The 21,109-nt window shown below is 37.7% G+C and overlaps 1 protein-coding gene, 1 non-coding gene and 1 pseudogene across 2 annotated transcripts; all 3 read left to right on the top strand.

Moving 5' to 3' along the window:
* The first annotated feature begins 2,582 nt into the window (after positions 1-2,582).
* Positions 2,583-2,691, top strand: LOC119999180. Its single transcript, XR_005468355.1, has one exon. It is a non-coding gene; the product is annotated as a small nucleolar RNA R71 (small nucleolar RNA).
* Positions 2,692-7,844: 5,153 nt separating this feature from the next.
* LOC119998583 lies at positions 7,845-11,831 on the top strand (annotated as a pseudogene).
* On the top strand, positions 11,813-14,500 carry LOC119998315 (uncharacterized protein At2g37660, chloroplastic). Its single transcript, XM_038845615.1, has 7 exons — positions 11,813-11,967; positions 12,656-12,927; positions 13,107-13,143; positions 13,240-13,337; positions 13,460-13,521; positions 13,891-14,014; positions 14,135-14,500. Exons 1-7 carry the CDS (start codon positions 11,913-11,915, stop codon positions 14,252-14,254), a joined length of 768 nt encoding a protein of 255 aa, XP_038701543.1. The 5' UTR covers positions 11,813-11,912; the 3' UTR covers positions 14,255-14,500.
* Positions 14,501-21,109: the final 6,609 nt, after the last annotated feature.

Genomic DNA, 21,109 nt, shown 5'->3' with positions numbered 1-21,109 from the left:
CACCCCCCAACTTAAATGAGACATTGTACCTAATGTCAAGAATACAAAACAAGGCAAGAACAAATTATGAAATGTATTGTGAACATACAAAAATACACCAAAATTAAGGGTAAGAAAATCACCATAACACACAACCATTTCACAATTCTCACCCCCAACTTCAATGAGTGCACAAGGAGCAAAAATTACGAAATGGATTGTGAGCATACAAGACACACAAAAATTGAAATCAAACCAAAACTAATCACAACTATACTATAGTACAAAGGTGGAGTCTCCCACAAACTAGGTGGGGGTGGGATCATTTAGATCTCGGAGAACAACCAAAGCATCAAAGTTCTCCATGAATGGTATCAAACATTGGTCATTCACCTCAAAAACACTTTCCCTCCACTAGTGTCCTCAAAATCACTACTTCCATGTTAAGGAATATGGCGGACATCTAAAAGTTCATTCTCCTTGGTCCGTAAATCTCCAGGAAAAAATTATACCGAGATTTGGGCCGCCACACTTTTCTAACTTTTCCAATAACTTTTTGCACAAAGTGATGTTTATGAGATTTTTTCACTCCACTTGCGAAAGGTTTTCTTTTCGGTCTTGGTGGATGCAACTAGGATGATTCAACTCTTAGTGTAGGTGGCTCTAGTTCCTCAATGTCATCTTCTCTCACACAAAGGTTGACTAAATTTTGCACCTAATGCTAGCACACCTTCAACCGGATCTTTTGCAATGGTTTACTCCAAACTATCCTCAACATGGGCATGAATAAAATTTACATTCCTTATATCTTCACACTCACTCATAAGCTTAGTCACACTAAAGATATTCATCTCCATGGCCATATTCCCAAAAGAAATTTGTAGCACCCCACTCCTACAATTGATTAAGGCATTGGAAGTTGCTAGGAATGGGCTACCTAAAATGATCAGAAAGGAAGTGCTAAAGCTAGTGGGAGGTTGAGTATCTAACACAATGAAATCCACGGGATAATAAAAATTATCCACTTGCACTAACACATCTTCAACAATACCCCTAGGAACCCTAACGGATCGATCGGCTAATTGTAGGGTAATCCTAGTGGGTTTCAATTCACTTAACCCCAATTGTTGATAGACTGAGTATGGAAGGAGATTCACACTTGCTCCCAAGTCTAACAATGCTTGCTCTACCCTATGGTTCCCTATGACACAAGGGATAGTAGGGCAACCGGGATCTTTGTACTTAGGAAGAGTGTTGGTTTGAATAATGAAGCTTGCTTGCTCCGCTAGGAAAGCTTTCTCCTTAACATTTAATTTCCTCTTCACCGTACACAAATCCTTAAGGAACTTGGCATAAGAGGGTATCCGCTTAATGGCATCTAGGAGAGGTATATTGATCTTAACTTATCTAAATAGCTCAAACATTTTCTTATGCAATGCCTCATTGGTGCTCTTTCTTAGCCGTTGGGGAAATAGTAGCTTGGGGATGTACTCACTCTCCTTGCTAGGCTCTACCTTATCCTCTCTTGGTTGTCTCTCATTTTATTCTACTTGTGCTCTTTGCTTCTTAACTCTCTTTTCATCAAGTAAAATTTTCTCATTTTCACTTTTCTCTTCATCTTTCTCTTTCACACCATCACCAAAGTCTTGCACCACATCATTTTCATCACTATTCTCAAAGGGTATAGGTCTATCCACAACTTTTCCATTTCTTAAAGTAAGGATGGATTGCACTTGCTCATGTCCACTAACCTCCCCACTCCTACTAGATGAATTTACCAAATTGGTTTGTTTTGAAGGATTAGGGTAAGGCTGAGTCGAAAATTTCCCCTTTTCATAGGTGGTGAGAGCTTGTGTGACCTTGGTAATTTGACTCCTTAAATCCTCAATGGCCCTATTGGTTTGTTCTTGAAATTTGGTGACCTTTTAATTCTCCCCTATTTGAGCTTGCATGAAAATGTTAAGAGTGTCATCAAGGGACCTCTTAGGGGGCGGAATATATGGTTGTTGGGTTGGTTGTGCAATACTTGAAGGAGGCAATTGTTGTTGGGGTGGATTGAGGAGTGATTGAGATTGATCATTCCTCCACCCAAAATTTGGACGATTCCTCCAAGGGTAATTCTCGTTGTAAGAATTTTTACCTTGGTTATTGGTAGGGTAAGGCTTCCTAAAATTTTGAGAATTGTTCCCATTATAACCTTGTCCAAATAGGACTTCCTTACAAGCCGGTAAAGCATTACACTCATCAGTCCTATGTCCATACTTTCACACAAAGTACAAGCAACATGTTCATCAACACCAACCACATTTATAGGGGCCTTTTGTGACTCTAGGGACTCCAACTTCATGGACAACAAAGCAAGTTTAGTATGCACATCATCATTTTCATTCAACACAAACTTGCCACTAGAGCTTGGCACAACATCATGTTGGGTTAGTGGAGGAGCTTTCCAAGATCGGGATTCCTCTGCCAACCTATCAAAGAAAGTGAATGCCTCATTGGCATCCCTATTTAGAAAATCACCTTGAGTCATAGTGGAAACCAATTTCTTCAAAGATGGAGTCAAAGATTTATGAAAGAAATTCACAATTTGGAATTTTTGAAATCCATGGTGAGGGCACATAAACAATAAATGTTTAAACCCCTCCCAAGCTTGGAAGAAGGTTTCATGTTCTTTGCAATGAAAAATCATGATTTGTGTTTGATAAGAATGGTGCGGGAAGAAGGAAAATATTTGTCGAGAAATTCTTCTTGCATTGCCTCCCAAGTCGCATTGGATTGGGGGCGCAAGTTCTTAAACCATTGTTTTGCATGATGCTTCAAAGAGAATGGAAAAATTTTGAGTCTCAAAATTTCTTGTGTGCATGTGACATCACCAAAAGTAATACACACCGATTCAAAATAACGCACATGTGAATATGGTCGTTCCGATTCTATTCCATGGAATTTGGGAATCATTTGGAACAACGATGGTTTAAGGCTCACATTTTGTTGGTTCGGTGGCATGATGATGCAAGAAGGTTGGGTTTGCCTTGCGGGATGTGTAAGCGCCCTCAAAGTGCGATGCTCTTGGGCTTGGGCAAGAATGTACTCCATAGGAGGAGGTGCATGTAATTTTTACCCAAGGTGAGCATATTGTGGCATTTGTGGCATTTGAGACATATTGTAATACATGGGATGCACATAATTATATGGGGGAGGCATATGGTATGCGGGAGGCATATTGGTAGGTTGGTAGACATTTTGTGGGGCAAATTGTGCCGCATTGTCTTGTTGAAGTGATTGAGGTGCATTTTGCAAAGCATGCTCAACTTGAACATTTGGCGCATTTTGGGCATTGCCAACTTGGGCATCTTGCCCTTGCATCAGATTCATTAATTCATCAATATTCACATGTTGCAAAAGATGACGCAATGCATCAAGATTCATATCATCCCCACGTACACTCTCTGCATCACTTGCATTTATATCACCACCTCTCTCATCTCTATTAGACCCACGCCCACTAAAATTATCTCTAGATTGAGACATGATGACAACAAAGATAGCAAGTAGTATAAAAGATGGCAATTAACCAAGTCAAGTAACACGATTTTTTTTTCAATCAATGAACAACCAAGAACAATATCAAACAAGAACAAGAGCAAAGATAGGAATAGAGCAACAATCAATCTTAGGAACAAAAAACACACCAAGATGTAGCAAGTAGTGATAGAAAGAAAAATTGCGCAAAGCTCTCTCAAACAACGTATCACTACCAAGCAGCAAACAAGGTGGCATCCATCGCCCACAAGAATCTAAGTTAGCCCCATCCGCCAAGTTCTCCCCACAATTTTTTTTCTCTCTTTTCAACAACTACACTAGAAAGCAAGTAAAAGGAGGAACAAAGTTACCCTTGAAGCGTCACCGTGCTCCTTCCTTATTTGATGGCGTTTAATAGCATAAAACTAGCATCTACAAGCCAACCAGCTCCGTCTTTGACACTCGCTTCCCTGGTAACGGCGCCAAAAACTTGACCGACACCAAAGTGTGTGTGTGTGTTCTTATCCCAAGGGTAGGGTATCGGTAAATAATAAATCGGTGAGTCCGGTATCGATCCACTAGGAAGCAATGCAAATTTGATGATGAATGATATGCAAATGACTAACTAACAATGAATATCTAATAAAAGCAAGTAAATAAAATGGGCCGAATGACTCGGTAGCATGAGCGATTTTGTAATCAAAGTAAGCACGAATTGGATTTAAAACAATTAATTAAAAACCTAGTCTTTAATCCGTCCTGGTGGCTACTCGGTTCTCATACTCGAGGTATCATTGCAAACACACATAACCATAAACAATACATTGTGTGATACTATCAATTATGCATATGCAAAGAGAATTGGGATATAAGACTTCAATTCATACATGTAGGCCATCGGACCTCTTAATCTACGATGAATGCAAAGGGATAAGCACATAATATTATGGACTAATGCTCCCCCTTGGAGCTCGGCTTGACTAACACCCTAGTTTCACACTCAAAGATCAATTAACCATAACTCTCCCATGCACATTCCTAAATTAACCCAAAACCCCATCATCAATACACATAATTAACAGCTATGCAATGGAAAACTCGATTAATTAAGGAAATCATGCAATGGGTTTAACAATTCTCAATCGAACACATTAGATGCAATCCCTAGACTAGACAATCTAATAATACAATCAAATATGTCATTCTCATATATCCAATCACAAAACTATCACGAAATTAAAAGAGAGGGATCCAAGCTACGACCCTTTGAACATACCTTGAGTAATCGAAACCTTGTACCCACCGTTCAGGACTAGAAACTAGAAAGGGAACTTAGCCACTCATTATAATGAGAATAAACATAAATTTTATAGAAGAAAACCAATGTTTACAATCAAGATCACAAGAACTAAGCAAACCCCTAGAGAGAGAAAGAGAGAGAAAAACTATGGTGACTAGATGTTCAAGAGTGAATGAATGAGAAAGAAAACTCAAATCTTAGGGTTTTCCCCTCTTTTTACAAGTACAATTACCTATTTACCCTTACAAGGCTTTCTCCCATTGGTTATATTTGAGAAATACCCAAAAACCCAGCTCAATTAACCATTCTCGAAATGCAGAAATCGGGGCAACTGTTCGGACAGTTGAGAAATCTATATGGACGATTAAATCTTCTGGTTCCAACTGTCCAGACAGATTATAAGGTGTTTGGACAGTTTGTGCAAATTTTCATTTTTGGCTGTAGCTTCATGATTCTTTGACCTTTTTGCCCTTGGATTCAACTATCCGAACATCCAATGAAGGTGTCTAGACAATTCTTCATGTCTATGCACTTTTCTTCAGTCCCGAAAGTTTTCAACTTTGCCGGTTTAGTCATATTTTCTACAAAAGCAATGAGAGGCAACCATAAGAGTAAAACTAACTTATTTAAACACAAATACATTACTTTAGATACTAGAACCCCCTAATTAGATGATATTAGGACCTCAAAATAGAGGTCCGGTCACTTACACCAAATTCTTATACCTTTCTGTACATGATTTTGACTATTTCTACAAAAAATCATCACTATTTTTTTTAGTTCGGTTCTCCAGTACATGCTCAACTTTTCTAAGCATCCCAAGGTCTGGGGGATGTACCATTAGAAATTTAGAAGATTGGTTTGAATACAAACTTTGAAAATACTATTTATCTTTGTCGAGAGGTCAATGGCATGTGGTAGGATCTTTTGGTTTGACAGGTTCTTCTCTTGATCTGAAATATTCAAAAAATATTATAAAATATCATAAAAATATCCAAAGGAAAATAAACAAAAACACCACCATATTACCCAAATTAAACGGATTTAAAGGCTCCACAATTCCGTAGAGTCTACAATTCATATCTAATGGTGAAGAAAAAGTCATACAAATTTTAAAAATGAAAAAACAAAAATGTGATGTGATGTGCCACATCTCTCAAGCTATTGGATTCCGATTGTAGATTCTACAATATGAAACTAATTGCGGAGCCCCCTAATCCAAATTAAGCAGTACCAAAACAGAAGAATCCAAACAAATCTAGAAAATATTCAAGGGTTACCGATAGTAAGAGGGGCCTCCCCAGTTGGAGCTAGGGTTGACCATGAATCGGTTATATTAGTCATTACTAGTCAATCAATCCATTATCAGCCAACCAATAATCAACTATCAACGGACCCACACAGTCATGTCAATAATTTCATTCGATGACTCGGATGGTGGTTGTCAATATACTCAAAAGTCGATTGGCCGATAATTATCAATCGATTGACTTCATAGTTAAATATTATCGTATTTATTAATTGTTAACAACTATGGACCCAAACTAGGCTAAACTTAGATTTACCCTCCTCAAAGCCCAAAGGAGATCCAAACCCAAACTAGGCTAACTATCAAGAAGACCCAAACCCAAAGATATATCCATCACAAAGCCCAAACTAACTAATCAAGGTAAGGTGGGCAATAAACAAAAAGGGCGGGTTTACCCATCACCTGACCCATCAACCACTGACAATGTCGGTTGGCAACCATTCTCCTGTACTTTGAAAGTCAAAACACCTTCCCACTTTTATAAACCAAAAGAGGCCTAGAATGACAATCGTCAGCCTCTTTCTATCAATACTAAGCTTGAAGCCTATATTCCAGGGAGTAGGGTGAGCTACATGTGGTTAGCACTCCAACAACCTCTATGAAGTAGCACCACGACATGGATTTACCATCATGATCCACACAACTTGAAGATGTTGCGGTTACAGGAAATATGGTCTAGTAAACCAAGCAGCAGGCAAGTCGGTAATTTTTCATGATCTACCATGATAGGATGTGCCAAGATCGTGCCTAGGAACCAAGATATGATAACCACCATTGAAGACCAAGAAAACTATAAAGAGAAGAAGAAACAAGATTTGTAAGGAACCCACGTAAAACAAAGACTTCGCGTCTCTAAGCTCTATCCTTTACATTAGCATGACTCTAGTTAACTAGTTTATCTCAGTTATTTCTTTTTCAATCCTCCGTGGTAATAGCCTCCACGGCTATCATTTTTATTTTAACTTGTAAAGCACACTATTTCATATATTGCTTGATGTATTCCGAATGAAAACCCTAATATATTACAACGATGTGTTGTTTTCATTCTATCAATAGAAGTACTCATTCCTATCTTTGTCTTCTATCTTCAGCTTTTCTCACTTGACACTAAATACATTTTAACTCTTTTTCAATAAGGCAAGTTTCTAACCAGCGATTTTGTGTTCTCAAACTACACACAAATCGTTTGCTAACAGGTCAGATTGCTGCACAAATCTTATATCAAAATCATTTGGATTGACAGCAAGTCTAGCACGCTCGTAACATACATTACACATTCCAAAATCAAACACCGCTATCACCAGAGGCCGGGATCGAAAGATCTATTGTGCAGCGCATAACACATTCAACAATATCATAGATTTATTTTATATGAATGTACATATATTTTATAATACATTATTCAAAATTAAGTGAATCACGATCGGAGTATGGGACAGAGAGGATTCAAAATTTTGATCAATGTATTCATATAATTTGGTAAATTTTGACAACCTTGATCGTAATTACAGTCTAACGGAGTACGAGACAGAGAAATCTGAGAAGGATAAGATTGTTGGATAATACTGAATTTTTTAACGGCGTTGCTATTTTCACCCATCTAATTTGGTTCTTTCACCCCCACGTCATGTCACATATATAATCATGTCACATCATTTCATTTTTTTTTATCAAGCACACCAACACAGATTACACACCACACCATGACAGACCAAAAAAATGATCTGGAGGATCATGACCACTATGCAACCAGCATTGGAACTCCGAAAGAAAATGCGTGGGAATGCTGCCCGAAAGCTTCAAAGCAGCGGCCCATTTGGCGAAAATATCCGCCTAGACATTTTGTTGCCTGCTAATCTTCACATCATTTCATTTGTCATAAGGGTAAACCAACTTTTATACCCTCGAAGTTGCACACATTTCTCGTTTCTAGCATTGAAGTTTAAATTTTACCATAAATGTCCTTGAAGTTTCAAAAAGTTAATCATTTGTGTCCCGAAATCGATTTTCCGACCAATGTTCATCTGAACTTGAATAGCTTCCAACTGGAGGGCCCAGCTAGCAATTCCATGTCATTTTAATTTGTAGCACGTGGACCAAAACCAGAGACAGACAGCTATTGTGCGCCGAAGCCGATCTCTTACAATCGACGTTGCTTCTTTCACAGCTTGGGGAGCCCCCTTGATTAGTGTAGATTGCAGGGGAAATGTTGAGGCACAAAGCTATATCCGTTATCAATCTCAAGTCCATTGTCCTCTTCTTCTTCTTTCTATTCCTTCTCTTCTTGATTCTGTGGTCCACTTTTGCATCTCCCAAGCAAAAACCATCAACAATCACAGAAACCCACATTTCAAATTCATCAAATCCTCCTGATCTTGAACCATCATCATCATCAGCACAAGATTGCCCATCTCCTCCATTAATCCCAACTTGCATAAAAAACCCCACCTTCCCGAGCAAATGCTCTTGTCCACTACGCAACAACCAACATAACCCCACAACAAACCCTCAAAGAAATCTCGGTCTCGCTTAGAGTCCTTCAAAAAAATCACCCTGCAACTTCTTGGTCTTTGGTCTAGGCCATGACAGCCTAATGTGGACATCTCTCAATCACGGTGTACAGACTGTGTTCCTTGAAGAAGACAAGGCTTGGATTGGTCAAATCAATGAGAAATTACCCAATTTGGAGGCATATCACGTAGAGTATGACACGAAGGTTCACCGAACTCTTACCCCTAGTTCACTCGTGAATCACGACGGTCTTCAGAAGCGGTAGAGATATTGGTTTAGGAGAGGTCGGTGAACTAGGGTTCGGGATTTAATTTGGGTGCAATTTTTTTTTATTTTTTTAATAAAAACGACATGTAAAATGTTATTATTGTCATGATGACACGGAATTGCCAGCTATGCCCTCCAATTGTCAGTTATTCAAGTTCCGATGAATATTGGTCAGAAAATCGATTTCGAGACACAAATGATTAGCTTTTTGAAACTTCAAGGATATTTGGGGCAAAATTTAAACTTTAAGGATAGAAGCGATAAACGCGTGCAACTTCGAAGGTATAAAAGTTGTTTAGCCTTTGTCATAATATGACAATTAACTGATTCCACTTTATTTTTATTTTTTTTTCGTTACTGCCAACATATATACACATATATATGTAATTCCATTTAATTAAGATTTTTATTTTATTTTTATTACCGCAAGCATAAAAATGTTTCAATATACACATAAATTTTTATTTTTATTTTTATTACTGCAAGCATAATTTTTTTATTTTTATGCTTCAATAATTTTTTTTATACATATATATGTTTTGATGCACTCATTGATTTTCGTTGGTTTCACTTATAGGCTGGCTCTCTTTGCCAAATATTCAACTAAAATACAGACAAATAACATTTCAATACTCAAACAAATTATGTAAATTACAACACCGTGATTTCAGGAGGAAATATAGAACGTCTACAATTAATAAATACTTCTAGTTGTTCTGTGTACGACGTAACCCATGTAGCTGCGCAATCATACATGTATCTAAACCATTGAATCATAATGGGAGGCATGGGTTAACCGTTTGTCAAGGCAACTTGGACAAAGTAATTATTGTTAACGAACCCGATAGTGATAATAACATGTTCATGCGGCAGTGGAGGCATTGGTCGCAGTGACAAAAATGTCAAGCACTATTCAGAACTAAGAAGATATAATAGATATAATATAACATTGTACCTTGAAGCAATCAAGTGACCCATGTCTTGCATTGTCATCCAGTTCTGAAGTGGTGCTCGTCTATCTAATTCCCAGAAGTTTAGTGAGTGGTAAATGGAACATGCTCGACCATAACCACCAAATAGATCAACATACTTTGCCCAAAATGTTCTCAACTCGTCAATCAAGTTTTGTTGGACTTTGACCCATGCATCCTCACCAAAACCAAATAATCCAACAATAGCCCGGAAGCCACAATTTTCATCAGCTCTTACATCTTTTACGAACATAATGTAAGGATGCAATATAGATGGAAACTGACTAAGATATACATGCTCATGGGCAATTGACCTCGATCATGAAATCTTTTGCGTAGGAAGTGGAGTGTTGTAAAGAGATGAACAACTGTGTCTACCCGGATCTTGAGAATAACACAAATCTTGCTAAACGAACTCGAATGCAGACGCATTACCACTAGTAGATCTGTATACTTTCTTCTTTGAGGAGGGGCGAATTAATGAACAACTGTGTCTACCTAGATCCTGAAAATGATTCAAATTGTGCTGAACAAAATTGAATGTGTACTGATTACCACGAGTAGATATGTCTACTTTCTTCTTTGAGGAGGAGCGTCCACGAATATTTATTTTAACAACTAGTTAAAGGAGTGCAGTTATTGATGGATTAATTATCTTCCTCAACTTCCTCAGAAGACCAACTTTAGCAAGCCTTGACTGATGCTTAAATTGTAACATCAACTTCAATATTTTCTTCACTTTCATCCACAACCTCAGGTTCTTCTTCTTATTTTATTTCATTTCCAATAATATCATCCTGTCAATAATACAAATTCACTTTAGAATAATGCTTAAGACCCCCAAAAGACCCCCATTTAATGTGAAGTGTTGGATGTGAAGTGGGCCCAACATGTGTGTTTTTAATCAATGACTATTTTAATGCTACATAGATTTGGAGGACTTTTGGGGGTTAAATTTTGGGGGTCTCTAGCATTGTCCTTTGTATACTGCCTATATCAGTTCCATCTCTCTCTCTCTCTCTTTTTCTAATCAGATTCTCCCATTCAAGGTTAAGAAAAAATGGATCATCTAAAACTATGGGCTAAAAAATCTATGGTTGTCAAGTGATTATAGTGATAATGTAAATATATTAGTTTCTATTTTTTTTAAAAAAATATACTGATTAATTGTAGATATTAAAGTGAAGGACAATGCTAGAGACCCCCAAAATTTGACCCCCATAGTTTTAGATGATCCATTTTTTCTTAACCTTGAATGGGAGAATCTGACTAGAAAAAAAGAGAGAGAGATGGAACTGATATAGGCAGTATACAAATTCTAACTTCTTCAAGTCATTACTCATGCAATTGTGTATGGTAAGAAGAAAAAATAGTTGCCCCATCTTATACTACTTCGGTTTCTATTATCGACACACAAAGGACAACTGCTACTTGGGAAGATAACTACAATTATCAAGTTATATTTTCAAAAACGACCAATCCAAATTCGCAGCCTAGGAGAATCTTGGTTCAAATCAGTCATGTGCCGTACTTTTATTCTCTGAGAAATAGCAAGGGAGAGGTAGAAATAACTAGAATATAATAGTAAAGAGACTAAAGTTGCGAAGAGAGAAAGTTGAGAGTGAAATTTTTTAATTAAAAAATCGAACTATTTTTGATTTCATGTGGCAGAGAGAGGGTGGGTTCCATACGTGAAAGTGATTGGCAAAAGCACATTGGATTTAAGTGTTTGAGCTTGTGTTTTCAATAGGGGGTTTAAAATTTAAATAGTAAAAAGGGGGTCTCAATACCAGCACTCATTTTTTAATGAAGGGGCTACTAATTAACGGCTAACAGAGGAACAGGTAGCAAGAAATCTATCTCTTTCGTCACCGGTCTGGCGAATCCTGTGCCTCCCACGGACTCGTCTCCACCAATGGCATCTACGACACGTGTCCCTCTTCAGCTATTTCTTGGTCAAGTCCATAAATAAGTCGAGTTTAGTTTTCATTGCCATTTCTCCCGAACAGGGGCAGAAGAGGTTTCTGGAAACTAGAGAGTTTTGTTGGCGGAGATGGCAGATATATCTACAAGCACCGTCCTCGTCACCGGCGCTGGTGGAAGAACCGGTATTCATACTCTCTCTATGATCATTTGTTACTGAGTTTCTGAAAGCTGAAATCAATTTGATTTATTTGGTGATTACTTGTTTTGGAACACAGTCTTTTGTTCGATTCGCTGTTTCACTGATGACTGATTATTTTTTAAATCCGAAGGGAGGATGAGGTGAACTGATGAACTATATGTTTTATAGAGCTTATTTTGATTTCACTGAAGAGAAGTGACAAGTTTTTATTTTGAGGGGAATTTTTAGGTTTTTTCTGGACAATGAACTTGCAACCCTGCTTTTGGGGTTATTGGTTCTGAACTTTATGTCCAATGAAGCAACTGACATTTTGTTCAAAGGATGACTACATAAAATTGGATCAGAATTATGAACATGATTCTAAAATCTGTTGATTACTTTGAAATGGTACAGTTGAAATCCTTGCTGTTTGTCCCCCTAAACTTTAGACTTTATGCTGAGTTAATTTAAGGATCAGTTTTTATATCTCATTAATGGACAGTGGACACTGATGTAAGAACTCTTGCGTTCCGCCTTGAAAATAGCACTTGCGCTATTGCTGCAGCTAATGCATCAATTTCATTTTTTTGTCCTTAGGATACTATATTTCATTGATTTTTCAAGATGCATAGTAAATTTGTTTTTCCTGTTCTGGTGCTTGTTGAAGTGGTTTTGATGGTGGAGCTTTGCAGGTCAGATAGTTTATAAAAAGTTGAAGGAAAGATCAGAGCATTATGTTGCAAGAGGTCTGGTCAGAACTCAGGAGAGCAAGGAGAAAATTGGTGGGGCAGATGATGTTTTTATTGGGGATATAAGAGATGCCGGCAGCATTGTTCCTGCTATCGAAGGCATTGATTCTCTTATAATTCTCACAAGTGCAGTGCCAAAGATGAAGCCGGATTTTGATCCTTCCAAAGGTGGAAGGCCTGAATTTTATTTTGAAGATGGAGCATTCCCTGAGCAGGTAATGGCGTTATGTTTATGAATTTAGGATTTCAATACCCTTTTTCTCAACTTCTTTTTCACTCTTTTTCTTCCTATATTCACACAGGCACACGCTTACTATATAAATTGCTATAAGTTGTTTAACAGATAAATTTTCATTTAAATTTGTATTCTGAGGAATTTTTTTTTGCATATTAGGTTGACTGGATTGGCCAGAAAAATCAGATAGATGCTGGTGAGAATTCCTTTGCTCATCCTTGCTGATATCTCCGTATATAAGTATAGTTACATTATGTACGCTTCTGCTGAATTATATTTTTTTTATGCACAGCCAAGGCTGCAGGAGTAAAGCAAATTGTGTTAGTTGGATCTATGGGTGGGACAAACCCTAATCATCCACTGAACAATCTTGGAAATGGAAACATATTGGTTAGTAGGCCTCCCTCACATTGCCTTTTCTTATTGGACTTTGTTGTTCTCTCCTCTTTCTTTTAATAACTAGTCTACCTGCTAAGGGATTGGCCTCAATAGCTTCCATTGTCTCATTTCAGGTTTGGAAGAGAAAGGCTGAGCAATACTTGGCTGATTCTGGTATTCCTTACACCATTATACGGTAAACCCATTCAAATTTGTGGCAATGTAGTTTCTCTCTCTCTCTCTCTCTCTCTCTTGTTTCTTGACAAGGTTTACATATCATGTCAAGGTGACAACAACTGATCTTTTAGCAAAGCTTAGCATGTCTTATCTATTAGCAGATGTGGTAATTAGGTGGTTTAAAATATTTCTTTGGTTTTTTTTTAACTTATAACTCATCAAGCAAAAAAAAAAGAAGCCGTTTTCCTTGATTATTTGAGTCAAGTGCCACGACATCATCATTTATCTTTCACTCTTACATAAATTATGGCATTGTTGTGACATGGTAGCTGTCGACTTCTTCACTATGTTTCTTTCCAGTTGACATTGAACTTCTTGGTTTAATTAGGCCTGGAGGGCTACAAGATAAAGATGGAGGTGTTCGAGAATTGATTGTCGGGAAGGATGACGAGCTTCTGCAGACGGAGACAAAAACCATAGCAAGGGCTGACGTTGCTGAAGTATGCGTTCAGGTAATGTATCTGCACTTATGCAAACATTTATTTCCCCAATCTTCCTTTGCATTGCATATTTTAATGTTTATTTTCTGGTCCTTTACATGTTTTTTTCACTCTAGTTTTAATCTTAAACAGGCACTTCAGTTTGAGGAGGCCAAATTTAAGGCATTTGATTTGGCATCAAAGCCCGAGGGAACTGGTACCCCGACGAAAGATTTCAAGTCTCTGTTCACCCAAATTACAACCCGGTTTTAACCCTCAACATCGACTGTGTTTTAGTGTTTGGTCAAGGATTATGTTACTACCTTTACCAAACAACAATTCTGAATGCTTTATTTAGTTGTTGTAAATGAATGAGTTGATCAAGGAAGGGAACCCAAGGAATAATGATATTCAGCTGCATGTGTTGCGTTTCTTTAAAGCCATGCAGCTAGGCATTTAAATAAGATGTATTGTTTGTGGAGGTTAGAGTTCAGTACCAGAGGTTCTGTTTCAGTATCAGCTTAGCTTTGCAATTGAATTTGTTTATTTGGTACTTGCATCCTTGGCTATATGATCTCAGAATGCATCGTTCAACAGGAAATGGAGTAAAAAGAAGTTGATTCTCTCCAGAAGCAAGACATACGCGATTAAGTGTAGTTTGAAAGCAATTTCACAAATGAGGGATTGAGGTTTTTGAAGGGGTAGTTACCAATAATGACACAATTGAAAATACATTTTCCAATAATAATTTTAAAAAAAAAGGAGCCGATATTTGACAGACTTATGCCAACCTGGCATTGTAACAGACTTGACATGGTATGTGGCAATTAACATACCAGTAACTACTGCTAACTACCACACTTAGCGATCAGGAGACTGTTGGAATTATATTGTTGATATAGTTTATCAAAATACTTATGTTAAATTAAAAATCAATGTTATTGTCTTGAAACTTGATTAGCACACGTGACATACAAATTAAATTATAATTAAACAATCTTGCATAAACAAGAAGTTATAAACGTTTTACAATTTAATTGCATGCATAAACTAAAAATTATAATATGATTATAAGCATACAAATTATTAGTGTATTTAGATCATACACGTGTGACTAACTTTAGTTTGATAAATGATTTCAAAAGCATACACAAAGCTTTGAAGTTGCAATATTAGTTACACTTGAATACATGCATGATTAACAAGACAAATTAAAGTTTCGTGTTTCAATTTTGTAGTTGACATAAACAATGCCACTTTAATAACAAATTGGATCAACCAGTTATGTCATACAATGAATCAAACCAAGTATATAAACATAATAAAGCCTAACCAGTTGATGAAACGAGATCGGATGATTTGATAGGAGCCGAAAAAGAAGAACGAGCGAGATACGGTGTGACCCGAATCTCCTTAAAGTGAATTTGCCGCAGCCTCTAGGTGTCAACAGCAACTCCGGACAATCACTTCCCAAGATACAACGCTCCACAACCATAGGTAAGTGACACTTCAATACCGACGGCACAATCGAACCAATATAAGAACGTACTCTCAAACTCAGAATTTTTGGAACAAGAACATGGACTCAAGAACAAAGGAAATATGGAATGCAGAGTGTAGGGAAGAGAGAGTTTTCGCAGGTATATCAAAAGTATGTATTTGCATATGGGAAGGGGGCTCCATTTATAATCATAGAGCCCAAGTGGTTGGTCCACATAATCTAGTTAGGTGGAGAATTATGTGGACTTGCTTGCTAACTACTTTGACCCAGGAAAATATGCTCGTGGACCAATTTTTGAGGACTTGTAACAGCATTCCCTTAGACCCATTCAAACAAGACCAAGTCCAACAGAAACTTGGCTATGAAATCTTCATGAATGTTCACCAATATAGCATTTAAATCCTCCAGGATGGAATGAAAAATCATTGGCTTCATCCATGATATTTAATTAATTCAAATCTGCAGAATCTTTATAACTCTGTTGGTCATCACTGCTATTGAATTCATCATCATCATAAGTGGTTGTGACCATAAACCAGTACACAGTGTGGTTGTATGAAATTGTCACATTTTTTCAACATATTTTATTGGCCCTCAGACTCAAGTAAGTCCATGAAAATGAATGTTTGAGACACTGTGAATAAATGAGGTTCTTTGATCTGTCGAAGAAACTATGCTACTACTAATGATGGCAGACAGACCTCCAATGGGCTTGGCATGTATGTCTGAAAATCATTGTGGTAGCGTTATACTTATATTTATTTCATATTTCAGATTAGTTTTTTAATTGTATTTCTGACCAGGCTTTGTGAGCTCACGCTTTTATGTTTTAAAATATATTTTCACGTGGTTAGCAGATTGAGGCTATTCCGCCCTTCTGGGAATCAAGGAACACCGCTTGCAGGTTTGTTTACATGGAGCCAAGATGATATTTGTAATGTACTTTTAGTATTTTATGAAATATGACTTAATGGATTAACATGAGTATAGTATTGTATGATGGTCTACTTATGTATCTATGCATAGTAGATGAATAATATTGTCGTTTTACGTAGTAGAGGGCCTAAGGCCATCGGTTGAATTTTCTTTAGATTTTCTTGTGAGACTAATTATGCGAAATTGGATTAGTATTAGTAATGTATATGTGTATGGAGTCCGGGGGTAGATGTTACATAATTGTTGTCTGCAGGAGGTGAACTTTGGCTTTATTAACCCATTAGTTGGGCTATGCTCAACCGATGTGGGCTTTTGTAAACTCATAACAAATCTGAAAAATTTGAGAGCTCACTTTCGTCTATTCTCGTCTTCTTTCTATTAACAAAATGCATTAATGATAACAGTATTATAAGCTAACAAAATAATGAGAAACTTGGGGAAAAAAAAAACTAGATGTGAGAGAATACTAATGGATTCTATGTTGTGGAATTACACACAAATCCTATCAAAACAACATCCCAACTCCACAAGATCCAATCAACAAAACATCATAGAAAACAGCTAATAATACAAACACATTGAAAATCACTGCGTTACCTCCTATAAGGAGGGTGAATCCGAGGTTTCTTAACAACAGTGGTTGTTTTCTTCGAGTTTGGCCCTTTGGACGCTTTAATCTTTGCCAGTGTCGACACTTCTACTATATTGTTGGCCCATCGGTGGTGGTACCACAACGGCTCTTACCTACTACGTCTGTTAAACCTCTTTTAAACCTAACCCTAGCAATGGTGAAAGAAAGATTTATAGAGGAAGAAGACAAAGAGGACACAGAGAGAAGAAATCATCTTCATTTCATATCATTCATAAACTGCTTTACAATACTACTAAACTACCTAATATATCATTTCTTAACCACTTATCATTTTATTAAACAGTTCTACCTCTATGTTCCAAATCCACAATAGCTATAACTACAAATCATTAAATTCCACAAAACCAAATCCAACTCAAACGTCCCATAGAACAGTTCACTAGCTTTATCAACAAGGTCTAGTTTTGAAGAAGCAGTGACAAGTGCAGCACAAGAGATGGAATCTGATCCTAACCCAGAAACTGTAACTCCACCATGTAAAACTCTCAGCCGATCTAAGTCATAATTTCTCATAGCATCATCAAACTTTTGTGCCTGTGCATTGGCTCGAATAAGGGCATTCCAAAGGAAGACTGTCCATTGAGAAGTTTTTTCGAACAGGTTGCGAGCATAAACAATGTCGTCATTGATAGCATAGAACCGTATGTATTTTATAGCATAAAACGAGTCACTGAAGAGGTAGGTTTTGGTGATTAATTGCCAAGATTGCCCCATTGAAGAAGCCATTTCTGTCAAACGAAACATAGAAATCTCCATGAATGGAAGAAGGCATCTCCTTGTTGAATCTGGACTGCCAGCACCACCAGGATCCCATTGGCGAATAGCATTTGAATCCTTTGCCTTAAGCAAGCAATTGCTGCAATACCTCGAATCACACCCCTCTTTCTCCTTTAATTTCTTCCCTTTTGCGTACCTACTATCAATATCTCTTTTCTTTTTCCCACGCTTCTTCACCGTTACTCGAAAGTTCGGCAATGTTGTTGCATATGCAGCGCAGGACTTGTAATACCCTGTTCGAAAAAATGAACATGAAACCAAATAAAAGTAACTAAAAATGTCAAAATCTTACAACGAAATTGAGGAGTTTTATTGTGAAAATTGCGGTTCAATAAGGGTGAGAATTCAACTTAAAATGAATCCGTAATTGGGTAAAAACATAATAGAAACTCGAATGGCATAATCGTAAATAATTTGTTAGTAATTCTGTAAATAAAACATTCAGGGGCATATTGGTAATTTTGTAAACATGATTGTCAGTAGGGGTATTCTTGGAGCTTCATAATTGGGTGGGATTATTGGAATTAAAGCTTGGTTATTTTGAAAGTTTCTTAAAAAGGTGGGGGCAAAGATGGTAATTTATTGTATTTAGAAAAATTAATAAAAAGACATGAAAGAATGGAAAATTGCAAAAAGAACCCAAACTCTTCTTCTTCCTCTCACGTGCAAACCGGTCAGCCACCAAACTTTGTCGTCCGGTCACCGTTTCAGATGGCCGACATACCAAAGAGCTTCTCCCGACCACCACGAGCATAACCCACCTAACCTCGCCTCAAACCGTCGCCTGTAGCCTCTGGAATCTTGCTTGGAAGCTCACGGCCACCGTGAAGAAAAAGCTCCGATCCGGCCAACTCCGGACATGGTTCAGCATGCCATTACCACCATTCACCTCACCGGGCTGAGGAGCACCTAGCCCAACCAATTTCCGGCCAATACAACCCCGGATGCCGGAGATTCAACTTTGACCCGAATGGTGTCCTTTTGACCCGGCTGAAACTGAACTTTTCGGCAATCCTAAAGCCCTATTCCGAGTTGTTTTGCTGCTCTGAACTTGTTGGTGACAATTTTGGATCCATACGAATATCTTTGGAGCATCCCAAGAGATACATCACAAATATACGTATACATACGATATACGTGGAGGTATAATACGAAACCAAAATATAGTTTTCATTAATTGGAGAATATTATATTAATTGAATGAATGAATATTTTATATGGATTATGGTAATACACAGAGATCATAGTTGGTTTATAAAAATCTATTGTTATTTAAATAAGTTTAGTAAATTTAGAATGGTTGAACGAGAGTACATAAAAAATTTGACTCAATGTATCAATTTGTACACTCGATGTCGGACCACTAAATCACCACCAGAATAATCACGACTACGATATGATCACAATTATACCACAATGATGGTATTAGTTGTTGACGTGTGAATAGTATGATTAGTGACCGAGTTGGTGATCGGGTTGCATGCATGCAACTCAATGAAATAAGTTAGTGGTATTATAATAATTTTAATCAAGGGTAATTTGGTAATATTAATAGAGGTAAAATGATAATTTCAATTTCAAGGGTAAAATGGTAAATTGGACTAGTTAGGAATTGTGATTGATTATTAACCAGTATAAAACAAGTGTATTGGTATAGGTGATCGAGGAGTTGGACTTGACGTTGTAGACGGTGAATTATTTTATGCACTGCTCTCGAGGTAGGGATTTATCACCCTTTTGTATCAAAACACCTTCAAGCCACTAAATTGCTTGAATGGTAAGCATTGGTTTCCGCCTCGATCATTTCCGAAGGGAAACAAGCCTTGCATGCTTACCATTATTTCTTTGTATTATTGTTAATGACAATGTTATTTGTAATTTAATTTGCTAAATAGATATATCACCCTTGAAATGCTTGGTCATAAATCGGGCATTATGTAATCTTCATGCATCATGATGAATGGATGTTGTATTTATAATTGTTGCATAAATGACATGAATTGTAGGAATTACATTAGATGCATGACTAGGAGCCTTGTGATGGTCCTAGGCCAGAGGATTTCCGTAGCGGAATTTGTCACTGCACGTTGGTTAGTATGTGATGCTAGGCCAAGTGTGAAAGGCTGAGATATCAATGTGGGCTAGCAGTGAGTGGTTGCGACCACATGTGTGTCAACCTTCTCTCTAGCGGTTTGAGATTGATGGATATGCGATAGTGGTATTGATTGGATGCTAGAGAGAGAGGTAGTGCGGTGGATTCTCGTCGGCTTATCGCCGTGGGACGGGAATCTGATTCGCCGGCTTGGTTGTCATTGGTGGAGGATATGGATGTTCGGTTGGGTTGATCGGGTGCATTAGTTTTGCATTGCATATTGTTGCGTTGATTACACCTTGTTATTTTTTTCAGCCTTACTATTCTTTTCTAGTACTATTTATATCCCTACTGGGCATTCGGCTCATTCCCTCTTTTCTATCTTCAGGAGAGTTGTTTCTGATGCCGGTACTACAGATCAGCGGGAGGGGGTGTGACCGTGGTGGCCTGGACGGTGATTAGCTTATGTGTTGGAATTTGGATGTCCACTGTTAGTTTGGGATTATATATATATATATATATTATGAGATTGTTTTCGAAATTTATCTTGGATGACCAGGAGGGTGCTTCGGAATATTGGGACTCTTGTGTCTGGTAGCATGGTTGTGGCGGTGGACCCTGAGGGTCTTGACTGGATTGATTCGGATTGTTTTTGGATGTTATTAGATTATTATGAACTGGTTGAGTTTTCTGTATATGTGCAGGATGACATTATCTAATTTATGGGGAGATGATGTCCGATTTTCTACTCGGTTTACTGTTATTGTGTCATTTTCCCTTTCCCTCATGCTCCGAGGGTCGGGGCGTGACAGGATTGTTGCAAGGAATACTCGTACTCATCCATCTCAGAATGTGGCGTTGTATTAAAAGTCACCATGGCCGCAAACCACCTCGGTGTTTGCATGGAATTGGACCTCAATTTCAACGAATTGTCAACAAAATTTTCTGTTCCATTTTTCTGAATCTTTCTCGAAGCTTCCTGTTTCTCCAGCGATTTGATCTCCCAAATCTGACGATAGTCTTTCATTCTCAATTGGATTGGCTCTTGATTCCTGACAAATGCGGCCGTTCCTAATCAGCGCTATCACCGGGATGGCCAATGATTTCGAAGCCAAGACTACCGATGTGGTTCTATTAATCGAGAGTGGGTTAATGTCAAGGGAATCAACT

Source organism: Tripterygium wilfordii, chromosome 5 (genome assembly GCF_013401445.1).
Source record: "Tripterygium wilfordii isolate XIE 37 chromosome 5, ASM1340144v1, whole genome shotgun sequence".
NCBI classification, from domain to species: Eukaryota; Viridiplantae; Streptophyta; class Magnoliopsida; order Celastrales; family Celastraceae; genus Tripterygium; species Tripterygium wilfordii.
This window is presented reverse-complemented; position numbering and strand designations above follow the sequence as displayed.

Bases quoted from the DNA above. Each gene is read 5' to 3' on its own strand.
- LOC119998315 (XM_038845615.1), top strand. From the start codon at position 11,913: ATGGCAGATATATCTACAAGCACCGTCCTCGTCACCGGCGCTGGTGGA. The intron at 13,338-13,459 runs GTTAGTAGGCCT...GTCTCATTTCAG, and splicing joins TTGGAAATGGAAACATATTG to GTTTGGAAGAGAAAGGCTGA. The intron at 13,522-13,890 runs GTAAACCCATTC...TGGTTTAATTAG, and splicing joins ATTCCTTACACCATTATACG to GCCTGGAGGGCTACAAGATA.